The 13,584-nt window shown below is 42.7% G+C and overlaps 1 protein-coding gene across 1 annotated transcript; it reads left to right on the forward strand.

The window, feature by feature from the left end:
* Positions 1-429: 429 nt before the first annotated feature.
* B4GALT4 (beta-1,4-galactosyltransferase 4) lies at positions 430-13,400 on the forward strand (the record flags this gene model as incomplete). The annotated part of the gene is made up of 6 exons (XM_080363490.1): positions 430-697; positions 1,834-2,066; positions 5,168-5,355; positions 9,847-9,969; positions 12,554-12,658; positions 13,079-13,400. The coding sequence occupies 6 exons, from the start codon at positions 430-432 to the stop codon at positions 13,218-13,220; spliced, it is 1,059 nt and encodes a 352-aa protein (XP_080219616.1). The 3' UTR covers positions 13,221-13,400.
* Between the last annotated feature and the right edge of the window lie 184 nt (positions 13,401-13,584).

The following is a 13,584-nucleotide window of genomic DNA, read 5'->3' on the forward strand; positions in this document are numbered from 1 at the left end:
GAGTGGAGAACAAAATAGGAAAGTGATTTGCCTAAAATCATGCGGCTGGTTTGTGGCTGAGCTAGGATCAAAGTTCAGCGACTTAGTTTATGACCAGTAGTTCACACTTGCTGTTTCTTTCATGTTTTGCTGTAAGTTCTTTTCATGACATCTGTGAAGGAATAGCAGCGGAGGGCAATAGAAACTAACTCTCTCCTCCCTTTTTTCCTTTGTCCAGGTTAAGTCGTATTTTCTGGCATTTGAAGAGCAAACAGCACCATGGCTCCATGAATTGCAACAAAGCAGGAAACGTGGCAGCTCTTCCTACCTCCAGCCTTCCTTCCTTACTGTGACACTCTTCTTGGGACCTTTGGTTGCGTCCCCGCTGGGTGCACAGTGACCTGCCTCGGCAGCACAGCAGAGGAAACAGTTCGTAGATCAGGGAGAGCCATGGCCTTGAACTCATGTGTCTTTCACCTCTTCTACAAGTTCAAAGTGTTGGTGCTTGTCACTTTGTGTTTGATGGTGCTATGGGCCATGTTCAGTTACTTTGTGGACTCCAGACAGGAAATTACTAAAGCTAAGATCATGGTGGACAATTTCAGAAAGGTAACTAGCCTGGAGGACAGTCAAAAGGAAGAGAAGATAAAATCAATTGCAAAAGTTCCCACAGTGAAGTCATTCCAGGATCACTGCCCAGCTCTTTCTCCGTACCTGCGTAAGTGATGGTGCTTTCCTCTCCTCTCTAACAAGTTACATCTGCTTTGGTACTGCTGACTTGATTTTTTTTCCTAGCTGTTTTACCATTAAGACACTTTTCCTGTGAAACAAATACAATGCAACCAGTTGCAGTAAGCAGTTCTGCGTGAGGAAGTTACTTGTGGCACAAAGTACCTTTTGCATTATTTTAATTAAACTATCTTTATCTTGACCACAAGTCTTTTCACTGTTCCTCAATTTTTTGCATTTTCATTATTAGATGTATGTTTGTGTCTCTGTCTTGACAACTGAAGGGCTTCTCTGCTGCATTGGGGTTAGCACTACTTACAATGAAGGTTCAAATAGGTGGCTGTTTCCTTGGCTTGGCTGTTCTTATTACCCCACTTCTTTTGTTGTCTCGATGTTGCTAGCAGCACCGGGCTTCTGCTTTGCAGTACCATGTCATTGTTCTTTTCCTCTTCTGTTTTTTGTGAACCTGATTAAGGATTTGTTTGGGAAGCTGGATTCTTCTGATGAAGTCCAAAATGCTCCTGTCTAGCTGCACACTAAGACACATTTGCTTAGGTAAATGCACTGCGGCTGCAGTCATCACAGTTGCCTTGTTTATCTTTCATGGGTTTGCTGAGTCCAAGTCTGGAGGGGCTGGAATTACAGCTCAGTGCAAGAGAAGTGATGAAAACTTCATTTAGCTACAGAAGGCCTTGGTAAATTTTATCTTCTAAATTTATAGCCTTAAGCCTGGGGTGCTTGTTTTATTGTCATGCTTTAAGCAGAGATGACTTCTCATGGCCACAGTTCTATGTCTCTTTCCACTTTGCTCTCCTCTGCTTTGCCTTGGCAGCTGTTTTCCTGCCAATCCTCCTGCAGCAGTGTGGAACTTCTCTTGATTTTTTTTTTTTAATACTTTTGTTTTTATCATCACTATAATCAGTTTAAGCAACTAAACACTCCCTACCCTCTCTTTTCGCTGCCTGTGTAATGTCCTTGTAGCACTACTTTTCCCTTGGAAAGGCAGGGAAACCAATTGGGGCATGAACTTGGGTTTCTTATGCTGGTTACAGAGTGCCTCATTACATGACTGGACTAGCCACAACCAGAAACACTTCAGGAACACTTCTTGTGCTTCTCTGACAGGAGGTGCCAGCAAACTCACCTTTAAAGCATCTCTCACGCTAGAAGAAGTTGAAAAGGAGAACCCTCAGGTATCCAAGGGCCGGTATCACCCTACAGAGTGCTCAGCATTGCAGCGTGTGGCCATCCTCATCCCACACCGCAATCGAGAGAAGCATCTGCTGTACCTCTTGGAGCACCTCCACCCCTTCCTGCAGAGACAGCAGCTGGACTACGGCATCTACGTTATTCACCAGGTGCGGCAACTCTGCGGGGTTGTGTTTGGGTGGGGATGATGTTGGTGCTGTGCGGTCTGAGGAGGGGCTTGCTGCTGCCGCTGCTGTCTGACATCAGCCCTCCTGGCCTGCTTCAGGCACTTCTGCTTGTAGAGGGACGCAGCTGTGTGCGCAGCCATTGCTGGTTGCGCTGCAGGATCTTGGTTGCTGTTAGCAAAGCTGGGAAGTGTTAACAAACAGAGTCTCTAACCGGTGACCATTTCTAAGTAGCTCACTGTTCCTGAGTTATTCAAGGCAGGCATGTTTTGCCATACTAGTGCAACTCGCTTCTCTTGCAGTGTACACATAGGTAACTAGGCTGACATGTTTTCTGTCTTCAAGTTTGGAGTTTTTTGGATTGGAGGCCTCGGTTTGTGTCTAGCTCTTCTCTCCTATCTCATCCATTTACACACAGCTTACACGACAGTCAGTATCATGTGGTTGTACTTATTTCTTCTGTCTCAAACTAAACACACCAGCTACTGCTTGTGGGTGCTTCACTTGTCCAGCAAGGGCTGTAGGAAGAAATAGTCGTGGCAGAGCATTTGGATCTTGAAATATTTAGTAATTTCTTTATTTGCATTCTTTCTAGCTCTACTGAGTCAGTGGCTAAAATTTGAGCATACAGACATGTCACACTGTCTTTCATCTAAGGTGCTTATGTTCAGGTCACATGAGCTAAAAGCAGTATAGATTTCTCTTTTGTAATATCTTGTATTTTTCTTGATCCTTTATAGTATTTGCTTTCTTTTACTGTCATTTATTTAAGTGTTCTGCTTTGACTCAGAACAGATTTTTCAGACAGTAGGAGAAAAAGATTAATATGGTTTCTCTTTCCTTCTGTTTAAAGAGGCTAGAGTCAATCAGTAAGAGACAGTGCATTCTAGGTGAAAGCTTACACTTTTGCTGAATGACACGGCACGACAGCAAAAAAGTCATTGCAGGATATATACTTTCAGTTGGAATAGACTGTTCTTTCATTGTTTAGAGTCATCATGTGGCCCGTAGAGTGGAAAAAATGAGGCTTTTTTCTGCATTCGTATGTACTGTAATTGTATGTATTATGGCCCACCAACTAGCAAGCAGTAGTTACCAATCAGTCATTGGGAGAATGGACGTATGTTCTTCATTTATTGCAATATGTGATCTGGAGAGCAGCAGTTGTCATGTTAGCAAAAAATAATACAGAAGTAGGAAAGTCTTGTCTGATGTGAGCAGCAATGTTGAGTCCGAGCTTGTTCTATCAGAGTTTTTCCTTGGAAGATGGAAACTTTTGCTTAGCCTTTTCATTTAGATAGGCATACTGGAAGACGGGAAAATGGGTCTAACAAAACTCTCTTTTATGGCAAATCCATTTTCACTCTCTATTTGTGATGCCATTAGTTGTTTCAAGTATCTTTTGGGAAAAGAAGTAGTTAAAACCAGAACTTAAATAGTTAAAATACACTGAGATTACTTCGGAGGAAGATTAAGAAATGTGCCACTTACGTTTTTCTCTGTGAGCCATTGAAGGGCATATTCCAGATCTCTTCTTTATGGGCTACTTCTAACAATTTGAAAACTGTGTTTCTCTGAACCAATGTGTGCATACATGAAACTGAAAGAAACCCTCAGAAATTTGACATCATAGATTTTGAGTGAAATGTATGTAAATTTTTATTGGAAAAGTGATTTCCTGACTGAGAATGGAAGCAATTGATTATCCCTCTCATAGTTTCTCGAAGTGGGCACTGGGCTCTGTCTCCCTAACTGCAAGTAAGGAGCCATAAATCTGCTTTGTGTAGGAGCACATGGCTGTCGGTGATGGTGAACAAATTGCTGCTTTAGAGCAAAGCTTTACTTCTTAGCATGAAAAAACATGCTTTGTATACAACTGCTTTTCCCTACATCTAACCTTCTCTCAGCTGCGGAGGTTAGCTTCTTATCTTCCATGGAGCCTCTTTCTGTCCAGGCAGCTTCCTAGCAAATGACCCCTTTCTCTTGAAAATTGCTTTTTTAAAACAAACAAACTTGTAATTCTGGAAAATATGCTTCCTATGAGTTTCTGGGAGCGCAGGGCTTGGCCCTGTGTCTCCCAGGTGAGAACTGGAGGCAGCTTGACCACTTAGTCCTCAGCAGCAGAAAACCTTCTACAGGCTGGCATGTCTGTACAGCCCAGTGAAAAATAAACAGCAAGATAAGCATACCTGTTGCTGCAGAGTGAATGGTGTCACGGTAAGCTTACAAAAGCGCCAGCGGTGTGTATATATGTGTATACCTCTAAGGTGAAAAAGTATATCTTTGAAAAGTGAAGATGCAGTAACTTACCGCAAAAGCAAACAACAAAGACCAGTAAAAGTAAAGTGAACCTCTGTGCTATGGGGAGTTCCTGTGCAGCCAAACAATTAGGTTGTAGATAGGAGTTAAAAATGAAGATAACTTATTTTTATTTCCCACTCTGCCACCTACTGTGTGCTTAGGGAAATACAGTGAACTCTTTAAGCATTGCTCTCCTCCAAGCTGTGTGGCATAAATCATCTGTGGCAGAGTGGCAGGTGCTCTGACATCTATGAACGAATTAGTATGGGAGTAATGTTTTTGGTCTTTCTTTGTTTTAATTTTATTTATTTATTTATTTTAGGTCTTTTTTTGGGGGGGGTGGTGGTGTTAGAGGTTTGTTTGTTTCTTTGTTTTTAAACTCCTGTAAACCTTACTGACACAGTTGTATGAAGCACCAGTTTCTCAACAGTTTACTGATGCGTCTTTTACTATGTAGCCTGATGGGAACTCCAGCACAGGAGCAGCAATGGTAGTGCAGTCGCATCCTGCAGCATGTGTGCTGCTGGTGCCCAGATAACCATCAGCACTCCTGGCCTTGGCTGTTGTGTTTGTTCATGGCAAGTAGAGACTGAAGAAACACTCTGCATCACTGGCTGCTCTGATGATACATCTGATGTTATGGGGGAGCTCTTTGTGCTGTAAAGGCTGCGACCCGTGCACGTGGTTGCGCACTGTGCAATCAGAACAAATGCCCAGGAGCGGGTCGGATTCAAAAGGTTTTACTCTTTCTTCAGGGTTTTTTTTTTTCCCATTCTGTTTCACAGACTGGCAGCACCAAATTTAATCGAGCGAAACTGCTGAACGTAGGATACCTAGAGGCCCTAAAAGAAGCAAACTGGGACTGTTTCATTTTCCATGATGTGGATCTGGTTCCAGAAAATGACTTTAACGTCTACACATGTGACAGACAACCAAAGCACCTTGTAGTTGGCAGGAACAATACTGGATACAGGTAGGAAACCAGTAATATGGAAAGAATACCATCTAGGAAATGCCATGTTACTGATAATGTTCCTCTTCTGATAGAGCTGTATATTGGTATCTACCCTTCCTTCTGACACCAGATTTCTGGGGGGTAACAGTCTGCCTCTCTAGAGCACCTCCTGACAAAAGAGAACTGTGTGGCATGTTTGAAGTCAGCTCTGTGTTCACTTGTACAAATTATCATTGTCATCGTTCTGATTTCTGGGGTGAGGTAAAGGCTGTTCCGAGAGGAAAGCAACATGACAGAGGTTGTGCAGAGACCTTCGGTCAAAGCTAAATATACATTTGCAGTCTCCTGGTCCTGTGATTTTGACATTGTGATCTTACTATTGTGCTAACAAAATTGCCACTTAGCTTTTGCTGCTGAAGAGGTAACTTCTGATATTGAGAGCTCAAATGTGAGAATTTGCCAAGGGATAGTGTTGTCTTTTATTTAGCTGTATAGCACCTAATACAGGATTGTTCTGATTTTTAAAGGGGTGCCCCTATGTGATAGTCTGGTATAAATAATTTGAAGTGAAAAGTCAGGTTCAGTCTACCTCAGAGAAAAAAAAGCTTCTGAACTCGGTGAATTAAATGGCTCGAGTGGTTTCATTGAATGTGTTTCTTTCAAGAATCACCCTTTAGGTCATGTCACTCTAAATATTAATTAGGCTTTTCAAAAGCTGGTCTCGGCGTACTTTGAAGTAAAGGTCTGCTTTGCTTCTGGGTTTCTGTTGTTAAATAAATGAGAAAGAGGTGGGATGTGCAAATTCTTATATAGTATAATATTAACTTTCCAGTTATTCAGTGAAGAGAGGAACAAGCACAAACGAACGAGGCTCATGACAAGTTTTTGAAGCACTGCGCCTTGCAAAGGGAATGCTGGGGGCTACAGGATGGTCATTCACCAAAGCAACAGAACCCCTGCTTTGGTTAATTGACAGTCATGTAGAATCCAGGCTAATAAGATGGCACAAAGCTTGAGGTGCTTTACTTAACCTCCTGTGCCTTAGTTACTGAAAGTGTTTAGCTTACCTAAGTATGCAAATGGACTTATTTGCTTTTACTAAGGGTTCTTTTTACTATTAATTTCCTCAGATTTGTCCTGTTTGTAGAAGGGAGCTGTTAGTTATGGGTTAGCTTTAAGTATTGGCTTTCAAGAGTCTTACACTGACAAAATGTTTTTATCATGAATCCCCTGCGTCTAGGGTGTTATGAATCCCCTGCGCCAGTATTTGCTAGGATACTGGTGATTTGAATTATATTTGTACTTTCTTTTCTGTGTCACTTCTTCTGTTTATGTATCTGTGAGGTGGGGATAATAATGCTCTACTTCCAAGGGAATTCCTGGGTACGTTTGAAGGAATCAAGATCTTGAGCTCAAGAATGATTCCCAAACTGAGCTGAGACCACAGGTTGAAATCCTGTTTGGATGCCCTCAGTGTTTAGTTTAGGCTGAGGTGAGCATACTGAGACATGTCACTCAGATGAGGTTGAGAAAACTGAAGTCATACAGGATCTACATTAACACAAAATGTCCTGGGCAGGAATGTGGGCTTTCTGTGGGTTTCTTGTGGATTTTTGTTTTTCTTCTAGGGAGAATATCCTCTATGGTGATGTGGTGCATGCAAGCCTTAGCAGCTGTGCACCTCGGCAGAGCAAGTACCCTATGTTTAGTAATATAAACTACAACTTGAGTTTAGATTCTTTGGGAAAAGGTTTATATATTCAAACTTTAAAGATAAGGGTGGGAAAAAAAACTTTCCTAGCATAGCTAAGCTATTTCCTTGAGAGCAGCACAACGTCCTTTCCCGATGACTATTTCTATTTTATGATTTCTTCAGTCCAATTTTAAAAATCCCAAAGGATATTCTCTTGTCCTCCGGGAAGAGGTGGTTGAATGCTGTTACAAAGGTGTGCTTTTATAGATGATGTCACCTAGGAGCAAGATATGGCTGGGCTGTGCCATTTCTGCTCTGCCAGAGGAGGGCTGAGTGTGCAGCACTGTCCTGGTTACAGCTCTGCCTCCTTCAGTGTCTGCCTCTCCAGGGGCACAGGGGAATTATGGGGTGTGTAAGCTCCTTGCTGTCCATTCTGCCCCTTCACTGCACTTCTCTAGGGTACCCATAGCAGGAGTCTCAAGGTAGTAATGGATAATTCAAACTGCCTTATGGTTGGTCTCCTGTAGGAAAGGAGAAAAAGGGGAGAGAGCAAGAAAGACTAAAAATTCCAGAGGTAGAAAAAAAGACAGGTAGAGTACAAGAGACTGCATCTGCTTGGAACAATCCTTTTTTGTATGTTTATATAGATAACACCATCTTTTGGAAAGTATGTCACAGTCCCAGCAAATGGTAGTTAAAGAGCAACTTCGAAAGGTCATGATGATTGGAGGAGGTTCCTGAGGACTGGAAGAAAAAGATGTCACTTCTATCTTCAGGACAGGCAAGGAGGATTTGAGGAACTACAGGCTTATCAACCTCACTTATTAATCCCTGGGAAGGTGATAAAGCAAATCTATTCACAAGTCATGCCTGACCAACTTGATAACCTTCTCTGAATTGACTACATGAGTGGATGAGGGAAGAGCAGTGGGTAGCATTTATCTTGACTTAAAGTAGGCTTTCAACACTGTCTCCTGTTACATCCCCATTGACAAAGTGATGAAGTATAAACCTAGGTAGTGGCCAGTGAGGTGGACTGAAGAGTGACAGAACTGCTGAGCTCAAAGGGTTCTGATCAGTGAAACAAAGTCCAACTGGAGACCAGTCACTAGTGGTTTACCCCAGGAGTCAATACTGGGGTCAGTACTGTTTAACATCTTCATTAGTAACGTGGACAATAGGGCAGAGTGCCCCTTCAGCAACTTTTCAGAAGATATAAATCTTGGGGGGGTGGTTGATGCATGAGGGACTTTGCCAGGCTGCAGAATGTGGCCAGCAGGAATCTCAAGTGTAATAGTTCCACTCAAAAGAAATGCAGAGCCCTGCAAGCTGGGGAGGAATAACTTCATGGACTCGTGTGTGCAGGAGGCCAACTTTGCAGAAGAGGGCCTGGAGTCCTGGCAGACTCCAGACTGAACATCAGCCAGCAATGTGGCCTTTGTGGCAAAGGCTGCCAGTAGCATCTTGGGCAGCGTTAGGAGGGGCATTGTCAGCAGGTTGTGGGAAGTGATTGTGCCCCTCTACCCAGCACTGTTGGGATGGTATCTGGAGTGCTGCGCCCAGTTCTGGGTTCCCCAGTGTGACAAAAATGTGTATATAGTGGAGAGAGTCTAGGGAAGGGCCATGGAGATAATTATGGGATTGGAGCGTCTGAGAAATGAAGAGAGGTTGACAGTGCTGGGATTATTCAGCATGGAGCAATGGCAGCTCAGGAGAGATCTTACTAATGTGGATAGGGAATGAATAAGGTAGAGCCAGACCCTTCTCAGTCAGAGGCAAGAGGCATAAACCAAAATACAGGGAATCTCATTTAAACATACAAAAAAACTGGAACAGGCTGCCCAGAGAGGTTGTGGAGTCTCCATCCTTGGAGATGCTCAGAACCTGAATGGATATGGACCTCAGCAACTTGCTCTAGCAGACCTCCTCTGAGCAGAGTGGTTGGACTACTTGATCTTCAGAAGCTCCTTCAACCTCTGTGCTTCTTCTGTGATCCTACGATAACAGCAAAAATCAGCCAGGAAGAAGAGTCTGTGAGGGAGGTTGTATGTGGTGTATTTTTGGGTTTTGTTTGGTTTGGTTTTGTTATGGGTTTTTTGTTGTAGGGGGCTTTTGGTGATTTGTTGGTTTTGTGTTTGTAATAAAGGCTGTGTTGTAATGGTTACCTTAAGAGCCAAGGAAGAGGAGGGTGTCATAAAATGCAATTAGCAAAATGGTATAAGCATGGTATGTAAATACCTTTTTAAAGTAGATGCAGTTTCCAGGAGAAGGAAGGTATAAGTTAGAAATTAATCTCATTTAGAGCTGAGCTCTGTCACATTATGTTACTAAGTAACTTGCACTGTGCCTTACCATGGAACTGGTCCTGTGTCATTCCTAGCAGAGCTGAGGTCCCACAGCAGATGCCCCTTTGCTGTGATCTGATTTTATTCCACATTTTTCAGATTCAGCTCTAAGACAGCCAATGGCTTTGCTATCATTTTTGCAAAGCTTCCGCTATATTAGTGCGTGGCTTTGTTCTTTTTCTGCTCCTCAGAGTCCTTGATGTCCCTTTTTGACTGGCAAGGGGGGGTTGCGTAAAGAGAGAGACTGCTGCTGAAGGCTCTGTTCTCTCCGTTGGAGCATTAACTTTGTATGGGCTAAAGCAAACCACCATCTTTTTGTGAAAAGAAGAAGAAAACAAGACCTGCCTCGTGGATTTGTGCACCCTTAACTCTGTGAAAGATGAGTCTAGATCCAGAGTTTCAGAGGGGTATTTTCCTTGTTGGTAGAACTTGGCTTTTAATTCTTCGTTCTCTCTTCCTGTGTACTTCTAGGTTACGGTACCAGGGATATTTTGGAGGGGTAACTGCTTTAACAAGAGATCAGTTTTCCAAGGTGAATGGATTCTCTAACAACTACTGGGGTTGGGGTGGAGAAGATGATGACCTTCGAATCAGGTAAGTTATTTATTTATTTATTGATTTTAAAGCTAGAAGGAAATGGATGCGAGAGGTATATGAATTTGTTTTAAAAACCAAAAATGGAGTGACTTCATGCATAGCTTTCAAAGGTGGAACACTACAGGAGCCTTCAGTTCGAAACAGTATTGCTGTGGGGATTTGGAGTGTGAGAGGCAGTTCTGTGAACAGTTTCCTCTTTGAAAAGGTTCAGCACACCTGAGACCTCGTCCTCCTCCTGACAGAATTGTTGGTTGGGCGTGGGTTTTGTTGTGGGTTTGGGTTTTTTGGGTGTTGTGGGTTTGGTTTATCTTTTGTGTGTGTGTCGTCTTTGGTGTTGTGTGTTTTTTGTTTTTGTTTTTTTTTCTTTTTTTTTGGTTGGTTTGGTTTGTTTTTGTCTCAGCCACACAGTATTTGTATTCTGGCTTGGAAACTGATAATAACTGAAATAAGATGACTGAAGTCTGGAGTATGATTTGCCAAAGAGACCCAAATGTATCGAGTTCCAATACTTTGCAAGAGTGTGGGAGTGTTTTGGTTTTCGTGGGATTGGGTTTTTTTGCATTCATCGACTACCCAAGCAGGGCTTAGTTTGTACGTGGGTGGTGTTGATGATAGTTAAGATAATGAATAAGTTGAATTTTAGAAAGAGTGCATGTGTATGCATATGCCCTCTGCTCTTGTTAAAACTAGTTTTGCAGACATGCCTGCCAGTGTAGGAGAAACTTGTTTGTTTGAGAGGTTTAGTGAGACAAAGAAGTCAACAAAACTTTTGTCTTGAACTTTCGCTTTCTGCCCAGGAGGAAACCTCTAATCCTGCATTGTTATTAGTGGAGAAAGGAAAACCAACAACAAACAGAACCCCACAAGCTCTGCTGGCAGAGCCCATCAATTTGTAACTTGGGTATATTCTGTCATTCTTAAGTGTTTATCCTTTTCAGTTGCTTAAATATGCAAACATTTTGAGGATATAAAATTCATATCCCTTGTGATGCTAAATAATTACGCTGGTGAAATCAAGCATCCTAAAGTTAACTTCCAAATGAATGTTTTTGTCTGTGTTAGTTTAGCAGATCAGTCAGCTGTATCTCAAAAGAAATCTAAAAGCTCTACTGGTGACGTGGATTTCTGTCCCTTAATTAAAACTTTTTTTTCTTCCTACCTCTAGCTAGATACAGCAGCTTCTCCTTTGTCACCTCTTGGGAAATGGCTTTTATAGTGGGAAGGAGATAGCGGGTCCCATCTTATTCTCTAGCTCCCTGAGAAGTGTCACAGTTAATGAGTGAACCAAGGTGATAGTGGTGTTCTTTGAAATGTTCCTGTGGGCAGCAGAGAACCAGCTGTGCAGCAGATCAGCAGGATTTACTGAGGGTCTCTGTGATGTTTGCAAGTGGTTGGAATCAAGTATGATGCTTGCTTGTGCATGGTGCCTCATAACTTTGCAGCTGTTGTGGTCTTGGTGGGGAAACCAAGTCATATAAGCCGGAGGATGCAATGCAACTGGACTTGGCTCATGCCTGTTCTCTTGGGTTGATCTTGGACTGGGCTGGTTACAGAGTTTGCAGCAGGTAGGACTGGGAAGCTTGCTGTCTCGGTGGGTGGCTGTGTGGAGAGATCCTTGCAGCCTTCCTCAGTAAAGACAGCAGATGGCAGCATCACCTTCGGTATCTTGAGGAACTCAGGGCTGGAGAGCTCTTGGATGGTTTGTTCTGTCTCTATGGTAAATGTGATGGTCTCTTTGGGGCCCTTTCCTAAGGTGTGCATCACAGAGAGATTTTAAAATCATTTGCTGTATTGGTTTGATAACTTAGGGCTAGAAACAGTCATTGCAAGGCTGTGGAGGCTTAGTTTCTTTAATTCTTGGTTTCCTATTGCTCTTTCAGCTGCTCATGTGACTAGCAAGGATGCCAGGCTATTCCTTAATTCCATTTTCCATGAATTTAACCCTTTCTGCTGACAGGAAAAAATTTTGTGCTCCACAGATATGTTTAAGGACAAAAGCTCCAACCAAGTGCCTGATGTCAAACACTAAATCCACATATGGGGCTCACTGTTTTTAGCACTGTTTTCAGAAAGCAGTTTTTCGTATCAACAACTGAAAATTTTGCAGCTGCCTGCCAACTGACAAAAAAGAAAGCACTTTTTTTTAACCCCCCTCTTTTTTTTTTTTTTTAATGTGGAGAACTGTCAAGTTACAGGGGCTTTCTTGCAGGAGTTGAGACTATCTTGTTGCAAAATATGTGAAATCTTGCTACAGACCTCCCAGGTTAATACAGGGTAGTAAAAACTACACCAGACAATACTAATTTAAATGTGCTCTATTCTATAACATGTGCATAAAGCTCTACATCATCTCTACTGTAGTAGCTACCTGCTTCTGTTCAAAAGAAGGGGGTATCTGTTACCCTACTGGACCTGCTCTCCAGAAATACAACTCTGAGCCCCATTTCTCTGGCAAAATAAATAGGCTGTGGAAGTTCTCTTTGCTTGCTTCCATGGCACCTATGAAGTCTCCAAATATTTTTTTTCCTTAAGAGCTTGGTTACTGGTGATGTCTTGCTCACACCACTATTCTTTCTTTCAGGGTTGAGATACAGAAGATGAGAGTGGTGAGGCCATCTGCTGATGTAGCCAGGTACACAATGATCTTCCACAAACGAGACCATGGTAATGAAGAGAATGGAGAGAGGTGAGTTATGAACAGTGTCCTACCTTGCATTCTCTTGGTATGTGGCATGGGGCTGGGCAACTGGGGCAGAGTTCTTTGCTCTAGGCCAAACAGGCATTTTGTGGTAGCTAGAGGCTCTGGGGGATACCACTGTTCACAGCTGGCAGTTGTTCTGTATGTGAGATCTGCCTAGAATTGACTGGGTCACGTTCCTTAGAAACTTCCAAAGTTGTAGTTACATGGACATGATTTATCATTTTAGAGATTAAGCCAAAGAACTCATTTCACCATGTCTGATTGTCTGTGCTGGACAGGAAAAGCATAACTTCATGTTTGCAGTAGATACAGGATGGCCATAGCTCTGCCTTTAAGTTTACTAGTAGTGGGAAAGAGCTCAAAACTCCTTGATGTCAATAAAGATTTTCTGCTCCTTGTCCTCAGGATGAAGCTTCTACGTCAGGTATCTAGAACATGGAAAACAGATGGACTGAACTCGTGTTCATATAAGCTGCTCTCAGTGGAACATAACCCTTTATATGTCAACATCACGGTGGATTTCAGTGTGCAGCCCAAGATCTCATAAGGGCGAGCACCATACAGATTAGAGGAAGTGGCAACAGATCATGTTTGTGGTTGCTGTTACAGGAGATGACTCCCGGCACTCTGCTTGAAAGAGTACTTCAGTAGGACAGAAGAAAGTTTTTCTTCACAGCGTCTAATTGATTGGTTGAGAATTTGCCTTTGTGAGGACTGGAGCGGCTGACCTGAGAGACGGGTCTTAATGTTCATCTATGCACTTTCTGCTGGGACACCTGCAAAGTGTCCTTGTTTGGGCTGGTCCAGCAGAAGGACTTGAACCGAGTCTCCTGAAAAAAAATTGTTCTTGCAACTATTTCTACTGAAACTTCCTATTTGTTGTAGGGGGAAGACAGCTTAGCACTGCCCAC

This window comes from Nesoenas mayeri, assembly GCF_963082525.1.
Source record: "Nesoenas mayeri genome assembly, chromosome: 1".
Classification (NCBI taxonomy): domain Eukaryota; kingdom Metazoa; phylum Chordata; class Aves; order Columbiformes; family Columbidae; genus Nesoenas; species Nesoenas mayeri.